The following is a 22,001-nucleotide window of genomic DNA, read 5'->3' on the forward strand; positions in this document are numbered from 1 at the left end:
CTAAATAACATGCTAATAACACTTCAATTAAGTGTGTTTTGTCAATAAAACAAATCATAGTAATTTAGCTATAATTCAGCTTTGGAATACAAAATAGAAAATTCAAAGAGTTGACCATCAAATCTATACGTTGGAATAGAAAATAGAAAAATCACTAAGAAGAAAAAAAGACTTGGGATTTGCTAACTGGGTCCTCAGACTAACCGCGTTAATCTCCGTTCTTAAAAAAAAATCACCATTCTTAAACATTCATCGCCATGTGAAGTCTTTCTTCTTCTTCTTCTTCTTCTTCTTCAATGGCATTTACCATCTCAATCTCTCGTTTCTCCTTTTACTTTCCCTCTCTCCTTCTTCTTGTATCCTCCTCCTTCTTACTCTGCTTCTCCCTCTCCACTGTCTCCATCTCTCGCACCTCTGATCAGAGTCAGACCCTTGTGTGTGCTCTCACGAACCGCTCTCATCTCCAATGTTCCAGTTTCCCTTTAAACTCGATTCGATTCTCTTTAACCGATAAACTCCGGAATCGTGAGTTTTCCGGCCTTGTCTCCGGCAACGGGTTTGTCTGCGGGCTAACATCGCCGATGGATTCCAACACTTCTACAATTCTCTGCTGGAGATTTTCCGACAACGGAGCTAACATGTCGTACAAGAGAATCTACCAAGGTCCTGAGCTCAAAGAGCTCGAAGCCGGGACTTCTCGAATTTGCGGAGTTGAGAAACTCACAAATCGCACAGTTTGCTGGCAACCAGTCTCTCCGCCGCAGCCGGATAATTACGACTCCATCGCCGTCGGAGAGAATTTCTTCTGTGAGTTATCAAAGCCACCTGGAAAGATCAGATGCCAAGGAGAAGAAAACATAGCCAAGGTGCCTAGTGGGAACCGTTACATCGCGATTGCGGCTGGGTCAAGACAAGCCTGCGCGATCACGATTGACAATGATGTGGACTGTTGGGGACAAGCGCAGTCGCAGTCGCTGCCGCAGCCGCGTGAAAAGTTCTCAGCACTTGCGGTTGGGGAAAACCGTAGCTGCGGCGTTAGATGGCCTTATGGTACAGTGGTGTGTTGGGGAGGAAGCAACAACAACGATTTCAGTTTGCCTCGGAATCTTGAGGACATTAATTTCGTATCAATTTTCGCTAAAGGTCCAATCTTTTGCGGAGTTGCCACAAAAAACCACACTCTGTATTGCTGGGGAGATGAGAATTTTGAATCGGGTGTTTTCGCTCCGTTCCAAGGCCAATCTGTAATTCCAGGACCGTGTAGAAAAGAATGTCCTTACGGTCCATTGTCAGGATCAGAGTCATTATGCAGCAGTGGATTAACGATCTGCGATTTGACCAGAAAGGATACACAACAAGACTCTAAGAACAAAACTTGGAGCAGTAAAAACGTTGCGTTTTTAGCGGTCGGATGCATTGGAACGGTTTCCTTGCTCCTTGTCATTAGTTTCTTGGTCTATAAAAGCAAATGTCGATGCCGTGTCCATGACTCAGGACGTCTTGACGATAACAGGATTATTATAGACAGACCCAAGCTCGAGAAGAGGCTGAGCAGTCTAGCCAGTTTAGGGAACCCTGGCCAGCTCGTGGAGTTCTCAATTGACGAATTGGCTCTAGCCACAGACGGGTTCTCTGTTCGGTTCCAGCTCGGGATAGGCAGCTTCGGCTCTGTTTACAAAGCCGTATTGTCTGACGGACGTCATGTAGCCATCAAAAGAGCCGACCTCACAAACCCTGCGTCTTCCGGGACATCGATGAGAAACCGAAACAGACGAGAGGACAATGATTCCGCGTTCGTAAACGAGCTAGAGTCTATGTCGCGGCTCAACCATAGGAACCTAGTTAGGCTTCTCGGTTTCTACGAGGATGCGGAAGAGAGAGTTTTGGTCTACGAGTACATGGAGAATGGCTCTCTAGCCGATCATCTTCATAACCCTAGATTCGAACCTCTGACGTGGGAGAGACGTTTGAGGATCGCGCTTGACGCGGCGCGTGGGATCCAGTACCTCCACGAGTTCGCCGTTCCTCTGGTGATCCACCGTGACATAAAGTCGTCCAACATACTGCTGGACGCCACGTGGACAGCCAAGGTATCGGATTTTGGGCTCTCTCAGATGGGTCCAACTGAGGAAGAGGACGTCTCGCATCTCTCCTTACGCGCCGCCGGTACACTGGGGTACATAGACCCGGAGTACTACAGGCTCCAGCAGCTCACGACAAAGAGCGATGTTTACAGCTTCGGCGTCGTGTTGCTTGAACTGTTGTCGGGTCACAAGGCGATACATATGAACGAGGAGGAAAGTCCTAGAAACGTGGTGGAGTTTGTGGTGCCTTACATTTTGCAGGACGAGGTTCACAGGGCACTTGACGGGAGGATTCAACCGCCGACGCCGTACGAAATCGAGTCTGTGGCGCATCTCGCGTACTTGGCGGTGGAGTGTGTGATGCCGTGTGGTCGGCAAAGGCCGTCCATGGCTGAGGTAGTGAGTAACTTAGAGAGTGCTTTAGCTGCTTGTTTGGCTGCTCCAAAGACCCAGCCCCTTTCAAAATCCAATAATAATTAGTCACGTGTCTCTTTATTTATTTATTTATTTTTCAACACATACAATAAGAATATGCACAGCTACATATCTTGTCCCTTCTTTTTTCAATTCCATTGGTCTTCTTTTATTTTTATTTTTTTTTCGTTCAACCAGTTACTATTTTTTCTTCTTCTGGAATAGAAATCGAGTTCATTTCATGGGTACAGAATTTTCTAAGTTTTTTTTTCCGAAGAAACTTAGACTATACAATCCAATTTTTTTTATGGCAGCTTTATGTGAAACTCAAACCAAAAGCCAATAAGATTCTTCGCTGCTTTTTGCACGCATAACGCATTAAGTAAGATTCCAAGTCAACCGTTTGGAGACAAAAAGAAGTGAAGCTTCAACTTATATTAAACTCCATTGGAAAAGTCCAAGTCTACTCTCGTCTTCTAGTATTAGTTGCTAGGAAAAAGAGTAGCTGAATAATCACGGGTTCCGTTTTGAAGTTGAGTTTAGACGCCAACGGTCAAAATTTGACTGATACGAAAAGACTAAAGAAAGTCTCAAGGATCAACTCAGATCTATTATATTTCTAAAGAATAAGAGAATCCTGGTCTCCATGATTGCAACAACAGAACACAATGGGTTATTTGCAGTAAATCTACAAGAGTATAAGAAGAAGGTCGGTTTGAGGTAGACATTGTCTTAGTGGCAACAAACAGACCCATTATTGCGATACAAGTGATATCAATAGACTGTGATAAATGCAAGGGGTAATATTTACCGCTGGTTAAGTCCGTGCCAAGGAATGATTCAACTCAAAAGTGAACTTGGTTGGTGTTCCTCTGTTTAACAAATTCGAACAGAGAAGTATCGAGCCGTGCAAACACTTCCTGAAGCCCGTACCAAGAATGATTCAACTTAAAAGAGAACTTGGAGCCTTGTTCCTCTGTTGAAGCATTTCGGACAAAGCAGTATCGATCTTGGCAAACACTTCCTCCTTTGAACGGTTTCCCGGTATCTGGATAATAATAATAAACGAAGTACCATTTTGCTTCAAGAAACTCATCAAAGAGGAGATAGCAAAACCGAAATGGAAAGGGTGTGAATGAGATCTAGTACCTTAAGAGTTATATCGTCGTACATGGAAAGCACATCTCTCACATTTTGGTTATGAGTCTTCAGCCGAAGTTTTGCCTGCAGCGAAAGAAAAAGAAAAATTGAGAGACAGACTTGGACTGAGTAAGTTTAAAATCCGAGAAATAACGATTGAATGGGTAACTTTCAAGAGACACAGAACAATAACAAGTATTGACTTGCCTTCTCTTCGGTATCATCAAAACGTTGGGTGAGTCTAGCAGCGATCTCTTCTGTCTCTGGAGGAGAATACTTCAAGTGGTAGATCTTTCCCGTGACAGGATCCAATCTACGCCCAACAACTCTTTCAATGAGAATATCTTCAGGAACCTGTCCCAAAAGCAGAGTACGCGTAAATCAAATAATCCCATCTCCATTCATTGGTTAAAGAGTCAAAAAAAATGTTAAACCATCTTACAAAAGATGAAAAGCTAATGGACCGAGTTTCTTATCAGTAGTCTGGTTTCTAAGACTGATATACCAGTGTTTAAATTTCTAGCTAATGTTGCCGAATCTTTGGTCCAAAATAATCCTTTTTTACACTCACAAACATAACTCTAATCTAGCAAGTTCTAGAGAAAGCCTTTAGATGATAAGAAAAGGTGCTTACTTCGAGGAGAATGAATAGATCAGGCTGGAATCCAAATCCTTTAAGAGCTGTTGCCTGTGATGAGCTCCTAGGATATCCATCCAAAAGCCATCCACTTTCCTCTGAATCCTTTTGTGATAACCGATCTTTTACCATCAACACAACTATTTCATCAGGGACCAATTGCCCTTTCTCCATATATTCTTTTGCCAGTCTTCCATTTTCACTTCCAGAAGCGATTTCAGCCCTCAGCAAATCTCCAGCAGAGATATGCACCAAACCATACTGCAAAGAGGTAGTAGATAAACCATCATGAATCAAGCATTGAAGTCTTCCGCGGAAACAGAAACTAGCAAGTTCCACAGAAACACCAGAACGATTTTGCCTATTCATGCAACCTAAGCTACAAATCACCTGACGCGTTACTAAATCATTTACCATGATACATCCAAAAGCTAGTCTCATGGAATGTTATGGCTGGCCTAAGTCGAGCTTCATTTACTAAATCGATCAAACTATACTCAAATACATCGTGAAATGGTTACAATATCAACTGAATAAACTAAAAACAAGACGAAGAAGCTTACTTTCTGAGTAATCAGCTCGCATTGTGTACCTTTACCCGAAGCAGGAGCTCCTGAAATCATAATCTTCAGAGGCTCCGCTTTTTCGGCCGCCACAACCTGAAGAAACGAAATCCAAAATAACAGCTCGCAGATGCGCACCCAAACGCAATCAAAATCGGAGCTGAAACAAGCACCCAAGTGCGTTTACCCGGAATCTGGGAGCGACGATCGACGGAGATCTAGAAGCACGTCGGAGGAATATGGTTGGTTCCCGGGAAAGAGAATGCACGGCATCGCCGGAAAACGAGAAGGACAACCGTGAAGTAGGAGATAGAGAGGCACGTGGCGGGCAAAGAGTTACCGGCGGGGAAATAAAATTCACACAGCCCGCCATGTCTCTCTCTCTCTCTCGCTCGCTCCACGAGCCTTTAGGAAGTAGCCTGTGGTGGTGGATTACAGAGGAATCAAAACAAAAAGCGAAATCAAGAGGACGATAGTGTTCTTCATTTTCAGTCAAAGGCCCAAAACCTAAGTGGACTTGTTTTTAACTATTAAAATTCACTTACCGTTTCACCTTTTTACTATAAGTTTCTTGACCGAGGTAACAAAATAAAAATACAAATCTTATTACTAAATTTGATTGATTCCGGTTTTAATGAACCAAATTCTATTATTTCGATTTAATTAACCTTTCATATAAGAGAAAAATAACCCAAATTTCGACCCAGAACATTGATTGATTATGAATTGAATTTTTTTTGCTTTGAAATGTTACCGAATTAAGAGGTGTAAATTTGTACGAGGAGGAAATAGGGAATGCGACAAGAAGTTGCGTACCTCCTAGAATCTTCTGGCGTTTCATCATCATCCCTCTTCTCTTTTTCTCTTCGATTCTCTCCACTTTAAGTTTGCCGATGCATTACGCCATGAACGGTGATCCCGAGGCGGAGATGATGGAGACCGACTCCGGTGAGACCTTCGTTATCGACAAGCACACCGGCACGGCCAGGGATTTCCTCTCCGCCGCTCGGAGGCTCGTCGATCAAGGCGAGCCTTCACAAGCTCTTCAAGCGGTATTTTCGATTTCTTCTACCTTTTTTCTCTTCCATTTCCGTTTCTCCTTTTCTTCCTTTTAGCATTCTTCTTCGGATTGTTCGATGTGTTTACGGTTTTTGTTGTGGTGGCTACTTTCGTTTTAGAAGATAAAAAGCTGTTTCGATACTTCAACTCTGGACTTTGACTAGGGTTCGTTGATTGTTACACTTCGGAATTTCTCAAGATCGAATTAGTTGTTTGTTTCAGTGGTTTTTGTGCTGAAGATCGAATTAGATGCGACTAGCTGATAGATTGTTATCCAGTGAGCAAAAGGTTATAAAAGATTAATAACTCAAAAGGAAATGTAGAGTAAGCCTTTCAAATGTTGCATAAGGATGAGCATTTTGATTTCTGGAGGCCTTTGTTGTTTTTGATGAATCATAAATACAGATTGGCTTCTTAGATTCTTGATATTATCCTGTATAATACATTAGTTACCACTATAACTACGGATTGTACATGTTCGAATGTGTATCTTAAGTTTGATTCATTACATTCTTCTCCTTCAAATAAGTCTGTGGATGCTGCGTCGCCTTCATCCATTGGTTATCATATCAAGAAGGTTTAGAACTGTAGAAGAAACATCTCCTCTTATTATAAGATAGTGTGACTAGACCCATTTACTTTTGGACACGCATTACATAGTAAAAAGACACCCATGTACAAGTTGAGTTAATGTAAAAACAATTATATTGCTAGTTCTGACTATGCAGTTATATCTTTACTTTCTTCTAGACTTTCAGAATTCTAAAGTATTCATCTTTGTTGAATTGGGATTGGTTGTGATTACAAATCATGATCTAGTCATGACACTTACATAGTGAAAAGATCGTTCACTTTGTGTATATGTGCTGCATTTGACTTATATTTTCCTTTTATCTTTCTTTCCCTGAGCCAGTCTATAATGTTTTGAGCAGGTAGTGATGGCGATGAGAACCCAAGGAGGAGATGAGGCGGTACTTCAGATACTGAACCGTACCCGTGAGCTTTACAAGCGTAGAATCCAAGAAACAGCTAGTATAGATCAGCTGGCTTCTATATTTGCAGAGTGTGCCATTACAGAAGCACAGCCTCTTGGTCACGAGCCAGCATCAACAGACTTGTTTGGTACCAAAGGAACAGTTGCAGCGGATGCTCGTGGCATATCTATTCTGGAAAAAAGCGGGAGGTCACAGATCATGCTCGATGCCTTTGCTGACGGAAGCAGCTTTATCTGTCTACAATGCGGTGGTCTGGTAAGCATCCATAGGAGAGATGAACATTACGCCTACTGGTGTAGCAATATGTGATACAAAGGATACTATTTTGTTGGCCACGACATGAGAAACATCTGCTGTAGTATTTGAGTGTTAATTGTTGTTGATCTTTGAACGAAATGGGAGATATATAACACTTATAAATTTGTCTCATAATCAACTGACCTATGCTTATATCAATAAAAGCTTGAAGAAAACGCATTGAATCATGTCTATAAAATCGGCTTTTTATGTCTCACTCTTGATATATGATGTGCTGCTAATCTTGGGTTGAGTCAACTTGTGAGACTTAAACAAAACTGAACACTAAACAGATATATTTTATCATTTACAACAAAACCAAAAAACAAATAAAACTGGTGGTCATTTACTTCATACAAATAATATCTGCAACTTTGAAGATGAGCTTGAGCTCCTTTTAGTAGTGGATGTATAAGATGTCAATTCTATCAACATGAAAAGAAAAATCTGACTCCTTAAAAAAAAAGCCGTCTGCTATCTGTTACCTACAGCAAGCGATCGGCAGCAAACTCCCGCCCGCTCGTCCTGGTGCTTCTCCTTAATGCGGTAGACACGTCTAATAACGAGGTTTCTATTACCACACAACGTTAAGAGTTTTCCTCCCAAATGAAAACACGGCAGCAAAGTCCAGTCTCTGCTCGTGCATGAAAATTTGATCTCCGTTAGAAAAGACAAAGATATCCTCTCCAAATTGCTTACATAATCTAAGGAAGGAAGTGAATGATTTACCTGCACCCATTTGTATGATCTTTTCCATAAAAGTCTCCTACTCACAGGTAAATAGAGAGCTTGAACACTAAAAAGAAGATCCTCTCAGAAAAAAGGCAAGCAACTTGATCACATGATCTTATTAGGGAGAGCCTTATGTCGAGGTTTTGCCTTGAGAAGTGTTTCATCACTGTGCCTAATCCACTCAGAGAGTCTCCATGGCTTTTGCCACTTCCATTTGAATTGAACGATCCACTGGTGATGACTTCTCTTCCACCTCCAAAGTTTACCACCTTGTTGTCCTACGGCTGATAGTTTTCTCATCGATACTTGTCCCATCGGTACCATCTGCAACCAACAAAGAAATAACATATGACTCTTAGATCTCTATAGTGAAGCCTGTACTTCCAGCATTTTATGCGTCATCGAAAATGATATTTAACCTTCTTGTTTGTATCAAGAAATGCAGCCGATTCTCTCACTCTTCCGTTAGCAATTCCTGGTGAAAATTTGAGCTGTTTCTGTGATGGCACGGTCATTGGAGAAGGTGTGCTCATGTCTTCAGCTAAATGTTTCGTTGAACTCGGAGGGGTTCCCTATACCAACATTTTATTTTGTATGCGTTATTTCGCTATCCAAAACGAAAGTAAAAACTGAAGTATGGATAAAATAAGATAGGTGGCAAATATTTTACAAGTGGAGATGAGGTAACTGCTTGCTCCCTTAATTTAAGCTCCTTTTCTACTTCTTTCCTTCTCAGCTCACTCTGCCTAAGAAGGCCAACAATTTCTTTGAACTGATCTTTCATTTCTTTTATTTCTACATCTTTCTCCCATAATTGGCACCTGCATGAGCATATAAGAAAAGAAAAAGACATTAAAATCTTGACTGGAGACTAACTGTATTTCAATGTTGGAGGTGTATCACTTGGAAACTAGAAGCACCTTGTCTCTGCAAGAGAGTTGAACATATATTGAAGCAAGTTCTTCGCTTCTCCCATTGATCGTAGCTGGTTCCAGCGGCCACGGTTTGTAAAAGCGCGTTCTCGTTCTTCTGCCTCAGAAAGTTGTGATGCCATCGCTACCAGAGAGTTTGAAGATATCCCGAGCATATTCTCAAGTGAAGATATTCGAGCCATCCTTGCATTAGGTGACAATGATGATGCCCTGAAACAAAAGTTGTACATAAGGACCGGGCCAAAAGAGAATGAAAACTCATGTGAAAGAAAAGTACCTAGCAAAGCCATTCTTTCCTCTTGGAGGACTTAAGCCTTTCACTGCAAACTCATCCACTTGTCTTAACACAGCCAACTCTTCCGCTAGAGCAGCTCGTCTGAAATTATCACCACATGCATAATCAGTAACCACAAGTCTTTGTGACGGTAAAATTATTGCAAAAGTTTAGGGCATTCGGGACATACACATGGCTTTGTTTCTCGTACTCATGGCGTACTTCATGCACATTCACCATGACTTCCAATTCATGATCAAGCCAACGCTGCAACGACTTCTCATTGGTCTAAAAAAGAGTAAGAATTGAATTAGATTTTCTCAATAGTCACAATGATACAAACTAGAAAATATTAAAGAAAAAAAGGAGCAGTGTCAATCCGCACCTGACCATTTGTTCCAAAGCCATTTGTACCAGCTGCATAAATAGTGTTTTACTTAGAATTTCAATAAGCAGAAAAGAAGATATGAAATAACCATCTTATTTCTTTAAATACGAGTATAACCCCTGCAGGCTCTATGTATCAACTACTTTACATGCATTTTCCCACAGGCTATGAAAATGTATCACAACAATCAGCTAATTATTCAGTGACAAGATTCCAGTTAAGTGTTCACAATTGTTCAAACGCAAAACATTATTAATCATTCATACCTGAATGTTCACGAGGAGAAGATTTCCGAGCTTCTAACAACTCTTTCAACCTCTTGGTAGCCATTGCAGCCTCCTCTGTCTTCCTCTGAAGAACCTAAGAGTGCAAATTTTCCTTAATTTCACAGCTGTATCTTCTTCTTTTTTTTCTTTTTCTATTTTATGATTTCTTAGAGACCATGGACGTACTCAAGGTCCAAATGCTAAGGATCTTGTGCTTACCATTTTCTGGCGCTGATTTAAAGCTTGCAGCTTATGCCTTTCATACTCGCTCTTTCTCCCTTCTTTCCGTAACTGTGTTGGGCAGTGAAAGTTAGATTTAAAGGTACAGTCAGAATCTAAGTTCATTTGAGAGAAGACTTATTGCGGAAGAAGATATCAACGCAAGGACTTAAGTAAGAAAGAAATGGTACCTGCAAAAGTTCCTTCTCACGGGAGGCTTTCCACTGTCGAAACTGTTCTGCTTCTTGTTTCATTCTGTGCTGCAGCTGAACCTAGAAAGCCAAGGAAGAGAATTAAACAAAAGAACTCTCAAACAGAAGATGTGATATGAGTCTTTATGCAAAAAAAAAATGTATCATATTTCTTATACCTTTTGTGCCTTGATGGATTGGATTTCGTCCTGTAACCTCCGAGCCGCGTCATCACTCTTTTGTTTCTGCTTCAGTAGCTGAACCTGGCTCTCTTGCTTTTTCTTAAGGTCTTGAATCTGTGCTTCAAGCGATTTCAAATTCTGAGCATGCACATCTTGCAACTTCTGGGCTTGACCATCAGAAGCAAGGTTCTCAATTTCAGCCAACAAACGGTTTCTCTCTTCCTGAAAGTTACAAAGAAACAGTTCAGCAAAATGTTTATTCTTTTTCCTACTGAAACTTCCACTTGAGCGCCAATGCAAAATATATCTCACCTGAACAGATCTCTTTTCATCTTCCACCTCCGCAATTTTCTTTCCAAAATGTAGCTTTAGCGCAGCCGGATCATATCCGTCAAAAAGCTTCATTTCAGACTGTTTCATACATGGACTATGTAGTTATGGACAAGAACAAATCTCAAACCCCCTAAGAAATTTCAGTGCATAAAAAATAAACAAGCAAAAGAGACCTCTTTTTCCTCTAGACGGCGGTTCAGTTCATGCAACTCTTTGTCCATACTATTTTGCAAGAGCTTGTGCTCCCACTCCTTTGCCTCTTCGTCTACTTCCCTAGAATCACCTGCATATAAAATGTCTTGAATAACATTGCCCTCTTCTAGTTTCATAACTCTTTTGAATCTTTCTTTTACCTATAGTGGCTTCAACCATGGGATAATTGGACGACTCTATACTGTGCAAGCTCCTTTTCAGCCCATCGGGTCTGACAGAACCAACCATTTCATCCTGCCACCAAGAAAATTCAACATTTCATAACAATAACAAAGATAGAAATGATATCCAAAAAAAAAACATTAGTAAGTATAATACAGCTTGTATGTCTTTAAAGTCCTTTTCAGAATGCTCTACACCGCCACATCTGCTTCGGTATTCATGAAGTTCGCGGGAAAGGTCTTCATTAGCAGTTTCAAGCCAAGCAATCCTTTCCTTGAGAACCTACATCATCACACTCACTCTTAGCCTTCATACTCCACAACATTTTCTTAATTTTTCCAATGTAAAAGCACACACTAAGGTGAACATGCCTGGAGTTCTGCACATGAGGATCCTCCATTCCGTAAGGAGAGCTCTGCCTGCAAGTATTCTAGCTGTTGGCGCATTTTTAGCATCTCACTGGACACAGGATCTCTATTAACCTGTTTGGAAAAGAATCAAATATAGAAAGAGTAAGTTAGAGTGATATAATTTCAGTCAGTAATTAGTTTCTTCTTTTGATATATATATTTCGGATTAGCTTCTTACAACAGGCTTATTCCGGATGTTTCGAGCACGGTTTGCATATTTCAGAGTGTTAAGTGTTTCCTCAGCATTAATATCTGCAGGACTGATGCAAGCTGGAAACCAAATAGGAAAGAAATTTAAAAAAGCATTAACCAAAAGTGGAAAAGGCTTAAAGCAGAACTTTCTCAGAACAAATATATGAGAAAACCTGAAGGTTACCTATCATCACAGTTCTGCTGTTGCCCCCAAGGGAATCCTAAAAAATTAACATTTAAAACTTTTGAGAAAGGAGCAAACACTGAACAATGTCATATCAAGAAATGTGAAAGAAAAAAAATATACCTGCAAAAGCCGTGTAAGCTTACTGTCTCTGTAAGGAACATGAGCACCGTCTTTACGCTTTTTCTCATCTCCAAGCGCACTGATGACATTACCAAGCGCAAGGAGACCTTTATTTATGTGTACTCCTGGTGAAAAAGAATCAACTTCCATTACAACACAGTGATCAAAAGGCTAATTACTGATCTAAAAACAAGACAAAGTGCAACAGAAAAACACTTACCTTCTTTAAATCTCATACCGTCAGAACCAGTTCTTTTGGCTCGTTCTGAACCAGCGAGGTCTACTAGGTGCAACTTGGCACACAGATATTCTTCTTTCAAGCTCCCATTGTAAGGACCGTTTTCAGGAGATTCTGTATTAATTTTGCGCATTTGCTCCACAGTTATAGTGAAAATGGCATGTGAACGACTGCATGTTGATAGTAGAAAGAAACACAAGATTATAACACAAGATTATACAAAGAAATGAATCTTGAGTTGTACAAAGAACTAATGATCACACAAGATTATAGCTCACCTGGACTGATTGTTCATGTTAGTACTACCGGTAGCCCTGCTAACTGACCCTTGGTCAAGGCAAGCAGCCATCTCTTTGAGAGTAGTGACGCTTACTTCCGTTGATCCTGCTAATGTGATAACACCGTTTGATGTTTCTCGGATCTGTATCGGTGGCTTCCCGGGGACATGTGCTACCTTGCCTACCTCTGATTTGTTGTTAATAATGGAAGGATCAAGCAAATCTTGCACTTCTTCTTTATGAATCTATCAAATCAAAAATTCATCAATGGTCAGGTTACAAAACACTCAAAGAACAACAAAAAAGAAACAAACCGCGAAATTTCAGGGTTTTAAAAGAACCTCGATAAAAGAAACGTGGATCTGAAACTCGATGTGCTCCTTGAGAGTCTCAATCTTGCTGAAAAGAGAGTTCATAACTTGAGGGACTATTCCGGTTTGGCTGCTGTCTCCGCAGCCAGTACCCATTGTGTATGTTTTACCGGAACCAGTCTGCCATTTTTGTGATACAACAAACAAAGTCAAAAAAGCCATGAAAGGAAAAAGAAAAATAATGAAACAGAGATTTCAAAGACCAAGTCCAGTGAGTGATGATCCCTATTATTATTATTACCTGTCCATAAGCAAGAACGGTAGCATTGTAGCCTTGAAATAAGCCGTCAACGAGCGGAGCAGCACAGTCTTCATACATTGCAGTAGATGGAGAACCAGAGCTTCCATATACATGATCGAAAGTAAAAGAATGTGATCCAATTTGTACCTGCATCAATCATATTCACAAAAAGAAATCTTTTGATGACTATTACATTCAATTTATTCGCTTTACACAAAATTTCCAACAAACAAGTAAAAGCATTACAGATTGTAAAACACAATTCCCATTACTTCCTTCTTCAAATCACATATCGAGCAATTTATTCCATCCAAATTTTTAGACTTTTTTTTTGCCGGAAGAGTCTCAGTCAAAAAAATTTGATCTTTTGAGCAAATTAATTAAGGAAATAATTTAAGATGCAATATTGTCCTAAAAAACAGAAGTGACTAAGTCAAACATGCATAAGAAAGAAAAATAAAAATCAGTGATACTAAACGTCGCAAGATCTAGATCTCAGGGAGACAATTCCGCTAATAAGAAAAGCTAATCAGTTAGAATAATTTTAGAAAGAGAAAGAGATTCTTCTTCAAAGTCCAGATTACAAACAGACAAGAGAGCTTTTTCACATTGTCGAAACTAAAAGAAAGCAAACTGTACCTGCGGTTTACCAGAAACGACAGTGACACAATCTTTACAACCTTGAATCCGTTCGTCGCCGATGAGCGGTCTGATGTGGACAGCAACTTTAACAGAACAATCATCAGGTGACGCGGATTCCATTGATGAAAGATGAAGAAGAAGTGATCTGGAAATCGAAAGAGAGAGAGTGAAGCAGGAAGAAGAAGAAGAGGAAGAAGAAGAAAGGGTGAGAGTTGCAGCAGACAAATGTTGGTTTGATGATGTGTGTTGTTTTGGAGAGAGAGAGGAAAAAGGAAGAGGGGTAGAAATGGAATATAGAAGGATAAAAAAAGATTTGGCGAGAGAGAGCTTAACTGCAACGACAATAACCTTCTTTTTATCTTCCCTTAGGCTTCACTCTTTACTTACTGTCTCTCTGACCAAAACGGACCGACGTGACTTTACTTTCACTCTTTCCCGTTTTAACCTTTTCTTCTTTCTTTCCTTTCCTTTCTCTGGGAGAATGAGTCTCTGACATAAAGTGGTGGCGAAAAATGAGATCAATATGGTTTTTTTTTACTTTATTGCATGTGCCATTGGCTCTTTTAATAGTGGGTTGTCTATGTGTCTAAACTATCTACATGTAGTACATACCACAATGATTCTAGTGATTTATTACACAAGTGGTTTAGTTCATTCCGGTAAAGAGTCGGATAATGCAGATAACGAATAAAATACATGTAAAAAGTTGGTTTCACGTTCATGTATTTCAAATAATGTGGATTTTTTGAGATGGAAAAATCGGATAATATTTTTGGAAATTTTCAATAATCTTGAGTAATTTTAAGCAGGGCCGGATTTGGGAACAGCCTCATGAAACATTCGCCTACAGCCCCCAAAATTTTCCTTAAGTTATATGCAAATTTTTTGGCCCCCAAATTACAAAAAAAAAATTTTGTTCTTAAATTGTCTATAGTCCCCAAATTCTCAGATTCGGCCCTGATTTTAAGAACGGTAATTTATACATGTCTACTTTTTATTTTTTTTGTGTGCAACCACACATGTCTTAACTTTTGAGTAGTGGGGTTGTATCATTGTAGTATATATCTAACTATCTACGGACAATTGTACATACTAATGATTGTAGTTATTTATTACATGAGGAGTTTTATGGTTTGGTTTGGAGTTAGATTTTTTTGGGCACAGAAAGGGCAATTATGTGTTCACCTAAAAACTTCAACTACACTTGTGGCTCGCTGTAAGTATTGACTTTTGTCTTCCTTAATTTTGCCGGCTTTGCTTCAATCACCAACCTTCTATGTATAGGTGTTTATGTTTAACAAATCTAAGACCGACGCATTGGTTTAAAGGTTTACATCCAATCTACATTTGTTTATAGTCAGTTTGGTGTTTAGATATTCTTAGATAAGAAGACACACATGCACCGCCAAAAAAATGGGTTGGTATGACGTTGACGTAATCCTGAAGCAAAGACGGCCATGGTATATTATATATTGAGCAGAGAACACCAAAGTTATCATCACTTCAACGATATTAGTGAATGGCTAAAAGAGAAATTAAAAATGTTAGATGTAATAGGTAAACAAATAGTGAATGCAAAACCTTAACATCAAACCCAAATTTCTTGTAGTGGACACAATCGTTGACAAAAAGGGATCATATTTTTCTTGAAAGTTTAATGCGCAGAATAATAGTAAATAAATTTAGAAGAGAAAAAAAAAAAGCAAAAGAAGACTTTTAGGGAAGGGTCCACAAGGAGAGACAATGCGAGCTGGCGGAGGAATCGTGGTCACGTGGCTGTAGCGATGGGGTCCCAAAAGTATAGGCTTTATGGGCAAGTCACTGCCCCAACGAGCCTTTCCTCATTCCCACTCTCTTTCTTTCTTTCTTTCCCCATTTCAACAAATATTTCATCGACTGTCTTTTTCATTAGGAACGTTGGGTTGTGTATTATTCTCTAATACATCGGTTTGTTAGTAGCGGACGGACAAGTGTCGCAACATGATGTAATTACTACATAAAAAGTACTAGTAATTAATGGATATATATTATTGTCGACTTGACTTCTATCGAATTGTTGAATTTGCTAGTTAATGGGTTAAAAACAGAGTAATTAATGAATATTTTCGACTTCTATGGGATTGTTGAATTTGTTCGTTGTGTAGAATTACCTCAATAAGGCTGAGTTGCCAATATTCATAAGAAAAGTTTGGTTCATGAAGTTGAAGATTTATGTGCAACCTCCTTATGACTAATTCAGTTTTGTGATACTAATCAACTATGGTAATCATTTCAAATATGCTAAATTCGGTTTGGCAAAATAAATAATTAACAAGAAAGGATCCAATTAAGCTTTGCTAATCTCCTTTGAATTGGTTACTAAATATAAGCTCGTAAAAAAATTTGGCATAGCATTTTAACAAATACCTTATGTGGATGGCCAAGTCGAATCTTGCATTAGTTGAAGTTAATATAAAATATCTAACAAGAAGCAAATCTAATTAATAATCATCATTCAATGATCAATTCATCATATATCAAATCCTAGTTCATGATCTAAGTAAAAGGACTATTCACTTCATATGATGAATGATGAAGAACAATGCATATAAAAATGAAAGACATGTAGTTAACAAATATTCTCTATTTGTTAAGCATAGGTTGAAATACATAGAAAGAAATTTTAAGCAGAATTAAAGTAAGGATGAAAGAGATTCAAAGCATAATCTTTAAACACTCTAAAAATGTTATTCGTAGGAGAAGAATTGAATCAGAATTCTGATCAGATCATACTTAAAACAAGGCAAATGGCTCTTATGTGAGTGGTATGCAGCTTGGTACTTGGTCTGAGACTCAATGACTAGGATTCAGAAACACTTAGTGTCTTCACGTATCATGGGAACTGGACCGTGGTTGTATACCGCACGACTTGTGCCTTTCGAGACAAAATGAGAATTTTTTCAGCAAGGTCAACTATTACTGAGCCAAAATGCAATAAAAGGCTTGGTTTTTGCATATTACAAAAAAAAAAAAAAACAAACCCCTTTATCGAAAGTCGGAACCTTTAACGACGAACCGGCGACGTGATTCTCAGATCGACGGGCAAGAATCTCCGCCGCGGATTTAACCTTCCATTGAAAATTCCTCTGCCGCAACACTCGGAGATGACTTCTACTAGCGGTGCGAAGATCTCAATGTTTGGTGCCAAGTCTGGATTCGTTATCCCTAAAAACAAGTTATCTGGATCATTGATCCCGATTTTTCAACGTGGGAAATCCCTGGGAGGTGCCGATACTGGTAATGGAGTGCTCGCGAAGCTCGGGAAGCGGAAGACTAAATGGGGACCTGATTTGACACAAGATACTGCAGTCAAGAAGTGTAGAGCTTTAGCTTATCAGGTATTCTTCAAGGCTTTTCATGTACTTTAGGTTTAATGTTTGAATCCATCAATTGAGAAGTCGGAGGAGCATCACAGGTTTAATCTTGAGTAGAAACGTGTTCCTGTGTGTTTTGATTTTGAGTAGAAACGCTTGGACCAAATTACACAGCAATTGGAATCGGGAACTCTTGAAGCCGAGACTAGCAGAGAGTCAGCTTTAGCTTCACAGAAAAGGTCACTGGCTTACCAGAACAACACTGATGTAAGTGATTTTCATCAGCTTTTCTTCTTCATTTCGATTCTTTAGCTACTTAAAGCTCAATGTCTTGTTTGTGTTTATGTATCAAGATTGCTGAACATCTGGAGTTAGAAAAACGTGAAGCGATTGGTATGTTGAAATTTCCTCATTCCATCTTCACAGTCGCTTTCCCTTGAGTGATATGTAGCTTCTTCAATTCTAGGGGAGATACTTGAGTTGAATCCGAGGTACAAGGCTCCACCTGATTATAAGCCATTGCTGAAAGAGGCTAGATTGCCGATCAATGTAAGTGCTTACTTGGTTAAAGGTTAAAGCTTTATCAAATCTCGCATTTGTTTTCTCATGTTAAGTATTACCTTTTTACCTCACAGAAGCTAGAAAGTCTTGTAGTTTGTTGTAGAGTGGCTCATGCAGTATCTTGAGAAAGTTATTGATTTTGTTTAATTCCAAGTAAAGAATGGAAAACTAGTACAAATCCTTTTAATGACCTTTATTTATTCTCACACCATTTTTTCCGTATCACTTGCGGATTTGATATATAATGCTGCTTCAAACAGTACACCATCTTTTGGATTCTGTTTTCTTGGAATCATGTAACAACTCAGCTTTTCAAAGCTAATATTGTATGGACCTGTGCTTTTGCAGGTCAAAGAACATTCTGATTTTAGCTTTTTAAGTTTCATATTTGGTTCCCAAGGTGATACTCAGAAGCGGCTCGAAAAAGTAAGTCACCTACAAATGCCCTTGTTGCTAGTTGCAGTTACAGTTCCTTATCTACCTTGAGTTAACGTCCTCTGAGTCTCTTTCTCACATTTCCTCCTTTCTTCAAACGCAAATTGATTACCTTTCAATCCGATTCTGTATTAAAGCTAACTACTTTCATAATGGGAACAGGAGACTGGAGCCAAAGTACAAATTTTTGGTACTAAAACAGGAGGAGAGGAGGTAAATATTGGAATATAGTCATAAACTATCATCGAGATAACCATAACAGACTCTTATTATTGTTGCTCTGCCTCTCCGTGCTGATTCTTGTAAATTCTCAGTATTCTTATTGAAAGGGTTTTTCTAATCAGATTTTTCTTCATGTGTGCAGGTTGAACTCTCACCTTCAGATGAAAATGAGTTCAAGATGTCCTGGCAAGAGTTATATTTTCAGATATCATCTGACACTTACGAAAAAGTGGATGCAGCTATTGCTGTAATTGAGCTGCTTATCACTTCAGTGTCTGTGAGTTCCTTAAATCTCTCCATAAAAGAGTTAAAAGATGATTAGCATTTGTTATTTAAAGTCTCAGTTTTCCAAATGATTAGATTATATAATTTTGTCATGTAGGGAAATACAGGAGCTGGTACTGCTCCTCCACCGTCCAGATCTGAAGGCATTTCAACCATTCCAGGCGACAGCAACGTGACTGCTACAGATCCAAGGCCTGAACAGCCAACTGATAGCTCTGTACAACCTCCACAAAGCCAATTCCAAGAGCATGGTTCTTCTTTTCCATTGGCTTCAAATCAAGTTCCATTTTATCCACCTATTAATCCCCCTGCCCCAAGTCTTGGTAGTCATATCCAGGATCAACAACTGCCAACCAATTCTATGAACCCCAATCCTCTCTTTGCTCAGCAACCACTTCCAACTTCTCATAACACATCACTACATCCTGATGCTCAAGTCCCTCGTCCACCAGATTTGTTCTCTTTTAACCTTTCCAGCACACCAAGGCCCTACTCCCTGGTTGCCCCACAAGGATCGTTAGCTCAACCGGGTTTTTCGACTGTTCCTCCATATTCTGGCAGCCAGATACAACCAATAGGACCACGATCTACGATGAGGCCGTCGACAGTATTGACTTTCCAACCTACACCTAGCAGTGTATTTAGACCAACGCCACTGCCAGACATAGTCTCAAGCAACATGTCCCAACCAGCACGGCCTCTGGCTCCTAACTTCAGTGCACATCCCGTAGCTCATCAGCCAGGTACTGAACTTCCATCAGTCCCCTTTTCCTCGAGTATCAATCTGAAACATCTAACAGAATATGCTTCTGATGGTCCTCTGCGTCCCATGTCAGTGTCAGCGCATATTGCTGGCAGGCCTGCTGGTCCTATTCCTTCTTATTCTTCCATAAACCCTCCCGCAAATACAGCTCCTAGGCCGTTTCAAGGGGATTTCGGCTTCCTTCCACAACAACAGATATCTCCTAGACCCAGCTTTCAATCAGCTCATCTCCCTCACCTGGCATTTCAAGCACCATCCGTCACTCCACCCTCTCAACATTTTGGGCAAAACTTCGCAAGATCACAGCACTTTGGCAGGCAGATGGATCAACCCCTGAGCCACCCGCCTGCACTATTTCATGGTAACGTGAGATCTTCCAACTTGCAGAACTTTGGACCTCCATTGCCCCAGATGAGGCCTAGGAACTTCCCTGGAACTCAGTTCCCGCAGCATTCTGCTCATTTCCCTCCAAGACCAGTGTTTCATGATGATAACCTGAACCCAAGTGGCCAACCACAGATTCGCCACCGGTTCAACGCTGGTGTGCATCAAGTATATGACCCTTTTTCACCTAGTGACGCTTAACGCATTAGTGTTTTCATTATTGTGGTAAAGATATAACATTGGTGGATTGAATTTTCCCCTCAGAATTTTTCAAAGCAAAAGTTTGCCATTTTCCATGTATAAATACAATAGCATTAGCTGCATTTGTCTTTTGAGAAAATTCTGTCAGCCACTATTTTGTGTTTTTTTGGGTGATTTGATGGCTTGCAGAGTTACGTTGAACATGGCCTGACTTAAACAATCCTCGGTATAAATCCTTGCGTGCAAATAATTTAGAAACTTATGTCTACCTTAAAACGATTTTTAACAATGATAATAGTCTATGCTTGGCGAGAAACAAACACTTTCATAAAGTCAAAAGATGGTCGAGTATGTACAGATTTTGGAATTTGACACATAGTAGTAGATCACTCTCTGAGTAGCAGGGGGTTCAAATGTTGGGGCCTGACCTAAGAACCTTTTCCAGCTTCTCGGCCTTAAGGTAATCATTCTCTGTAAGCGGGCCGGCTGGAAAAGGTGTGATCTCAACCACCAAATGTGGCGTCGGTAACTCATCAAACAGAGCTCTTACGTTGTTGCAACATACGCTTTGACCGTGTGCACTCTCCCGCCGTATTTGACAACCCTGCAGCCAGTGTCTCAATTTGGTTCTTATACCGAACGCAGAGAGAGAAACAAGTGAATTATCATAGATGTGTGTTTTTTTTAACCTTGTGAGAGGTTGCATCTCTAAAGTGGTCATCATCTGAGAGAAGAGACGCAATGGATTTAAGCAGACGGTTTCCTTCGCCTTTGGAAGGTACCCTGTAGTTCCTTCTAAGCGTTCCCTTTGTCGTCGGGTGCCATTTGCTCACCAGCTTCCTCTTATCAGCTGCATCTTTTCCTGAGCATATACAATAAAATAAAGAAATCTGTCTCATACTCAACATTTAGGCTGGATAGAATCAGGCATTCTCTTACTTAATTAAATAACGAAACTGAAACTACAGCTGAATTTACAGATCACACAAGAGTAGAAGTTGGAACAAATTCAAATGCCAGTGATTTGAGCTTGAGAAGTGCAGCTCTGCTTCAGGTTTATTAGAAGAATAGAGGTCAAGAGAGGATGAACAAAATCAAGCTTAATCGTAGAGCAAGAGTGAAAAAAAAAAGGAGATAGCCCGGTTCCAGAAAGACGAGCCAAGGTTAAAACTTTGAGATTCTGTGATTCACACTTATATATACAACTTGTACAGTTCAAGCATAAACAACCGGTATATTTTTTACTAAACCATTGACAAAATCATCTCCATATCAAAAAGATTTATAGAGGTTATATTTCATTGTTTAGAACTGGATCATAAAGCTCTAGACTTGGACACAGACCCTATATGACAGAATGAGTCACAGACTCACAAGTGTTGAAACGAACCTGGTTTGCCCTTAATGTTAAGCCACTTTGAGAAACCAAGATCCGCACCATCATCATCAACATCAACACCACCACTTTCAAAACCTGAGATTGCCCAAGAAGATCAAACCAAATCGAAAGATAGAACATTTAAAGAACCCAAGAGAAACTCAGTCAAATGGATTAACCAGAAACGATGGGGTTAGACTTGGATCCAGCTAAACCAGCTTTGACGAGAGCGTAGAAGACACAAATTCGACCAGCCCATAAGACAGGGCTCTCAAGCAAGGAAGCACGCGCAGACCCATCTGAGACTTTCTTCGTGGAATGGAAAATCCGGTGGAGGGTCAACTTGGAATCAGGAAAGATGGACTTTTGAAGAAGTAAACCAGAGGGCTTGAAGAGAGAAGGGATCGTTGATTGGGATTTGAAGTAGGACACTGAAGCTGCTTGAACCAGTGAGAGTGGCATTGCTTCTTGTTTTCGGCGGCTGAACGGAAAATTTTATCGGTAAGACTTTGGGACTATTTTGCGTAGAGTGGAAGTGGATCAAGTTGAAGCGACGACGTCTCGCCTCCTAGTCAAGTCAAAGTTATCTCTTTTCTTATTGATGCTTATCGAGATCATAGTTTCTAGTAGATATTTTGTCCCCTGCATATGCGCGGATT

General features: G+C 40.0%; 6 protein-coding genes across 7 annotated transcripts; 3 read left to right on the forward strand and 3 right to left on the reverse strand.

Moving 5' to 3' along the window:
* Positions 1-87: 87 nt before the first annotated feature.
* LOC18012129 (serine/threonine-protein kinase-like protein CCR4) lies at positions 88-2,766 on the forward strand. The gene has a single exon (XM_006395175.2). It carries the CDS (start codon positions 297-299, stop codon positions 2,562-2,564), a length of 2,268 nt encoding a protein of 755 aa, XP_006395237.1. The 5' UTR covers positions 88-296; the 3' UTR covers positions 2,565-2,766.
* Positions 2,767-3,084: 318 nt separating this feature from the next.
* LOC18012141 (adenylate kinase 2, chloroplastic) lies at positions 3,085-5,326 on the reverse strand. The gene is made up of 6 exons (XM_006395176.2): positions 5,026-5,326; positions 4,839-4,934; positions 4,273-4,536; positions 3,846-3,992; positions 3,648-3,722; positions 3,085-3,546 (listed from the first exon to the last, which is right to left on the reverse strand). Exons 1-6 carry the CDS (start codon positions 5,209-5,211, stop codon positions 3,442-3,444), a joined length of 873 nt encoding a protein of 290 aa, XP_006395238.1. The 5' UTR covers positions 5,212-5,326; the 3' UTR covers positions 3,085-3,441.
* A 226-nt stretch (positions 5,327-5,552) lies between these two features.
* LOC18012142 lies at positions 5,553-7,391 on the forward strand. The gene is made up of 2 exons (XM_006395177.2): positions 5,553-5,890; positions 6,830-7,391. The coding sequence occupies exons 1-2, from the start codon at positions 5,732-5,734 to the stop codon at positions 7,199-7,201; spliced, it is 531 nt and encodes a 176-aa protein (XP_006395239.1). The 5' UTR covers positions 5,553-5,731; the 3' UTR covers positions 7,202-7,391.
* Positions 7,392-7,437: 46 nt separating this feature from the next.
* LOC18012041 (kinesin-like protein KIN-4A) lies at positions 7,438-14,032 on the reverse strand. Its single transcript, XM_006395178.2, has 25 exons — positions 13,758-14,032; positions 13,119-13,265; positions 12,848-12,997; positions 12,507-12,751; positions 12,211-12,398; positions 11,991-12,115; positions 11,868-11,904; positions 11,670-11,761; positions 11,453-11,563; positions 11,238-11,363; positions 11,060-11,153; positions 10,880-10,989; positions 10,686-10,784; positions 10,371-10,595; positions 10,192-10,272; positions 10,001-10,072; positions 9,782-9,875; positions 9,513-9,544; positions 9,318-9,415; positions 9,131-9,229; positions 8,842-9,063; positions 8,592-8,742; positions 8,341-8,493; positions 7,919-8,245; positions 7,438-7,823 (listed from the first exon to the last, which is right to left on the reverse strand). The coding sequence occupies exons 1-24, from the start codon at positions 13,878-13,880 to the stop codon at positions 8,027-8,029; spliced, it is 3,093 nt and encodes a 1,030-aa protein (XP_006395240.1). The 5' UTR covers positions 13,881-14,032; the 3' UTR covers positions 7,438-7,823; positions 7,919-8,026.
* Positions 14,033-16,779: 2,747 nt separating this feature from the next.
* On the forward strand, positions 16,780-20,131 carry LOC18012042 (extensin). Of its 2 annotated transcripts, XM_006395180.2 has the most exons (9): positions 16,780-17,137; positions 17,264-17,380; positions 17,467-17,506; positions 17,580-17,662; positions 18,023-18,100; positions 18,272-18,322; positions 18,474-18,608; positions 18,714-19,359; positions 19,453-20,131. In XM_006395180.2, the coding sequence occupies exons 1-9, from the start codon at positions 16,904-16,906 to the stop codon at positions 19,962-19,964; spliced, it is 1,896 nt and encodes a 631-aa protein (XP_006395242.1). In that variant the 5' UTR covers positions 16,780-16,903; the 3' UTR covers positions 19,965-20,131. The 2 variants fall into 2 exon arrangements, with proteins under 2 accessions (XP_006395242.1, XP_024006708.1); XM_024150940.1 differs by having other exon boundaries at positions 18,714-20,131.
* Positions 20,132-20,200: 69 nt separating this feature from the next.
* On the reverse strand, positions 20,201-21,992 carry LOC18012335. The gene is made up of 4 exons (XM_006395179.2): positions 21,522-21,992; positions 21,355-21,438; positions 20,654-20,826; positions 20,201-20,568 (listed from the first exon to the last, which is right to left on the reverse strand). Exons 1-4 carry the CDS (start codon positions 21,802-21,804, stop codon positions 20,374-20,376), a joined length of 735 nt encoding a protein of 244 aa, XP_006395241.1. The 5' UTR covers positions 21,805-21,992; the 3' UTR covers positions 20,201-20,373.
* Between the last annotated feature and the right edge of the window lie 9 nt (positions 21,993-22,001).

The sequence above is a fragment of the Eutrema salsugineum genome, unplaced genomic scaffold (genome assembly GCF_000478725.1).
Source record: "Eutrema salsugineum unplaced genomic scaffold, Eutsalg1_0 scaffold_6, whole genome shotgun sequence".
Lineage (NCBI taxonomy): Eukaryota > Viridiplantae > Streptophyta > Magnoliopsida > Brassicales > Brassicaceae > Eutrema > Eutrema salsugineum.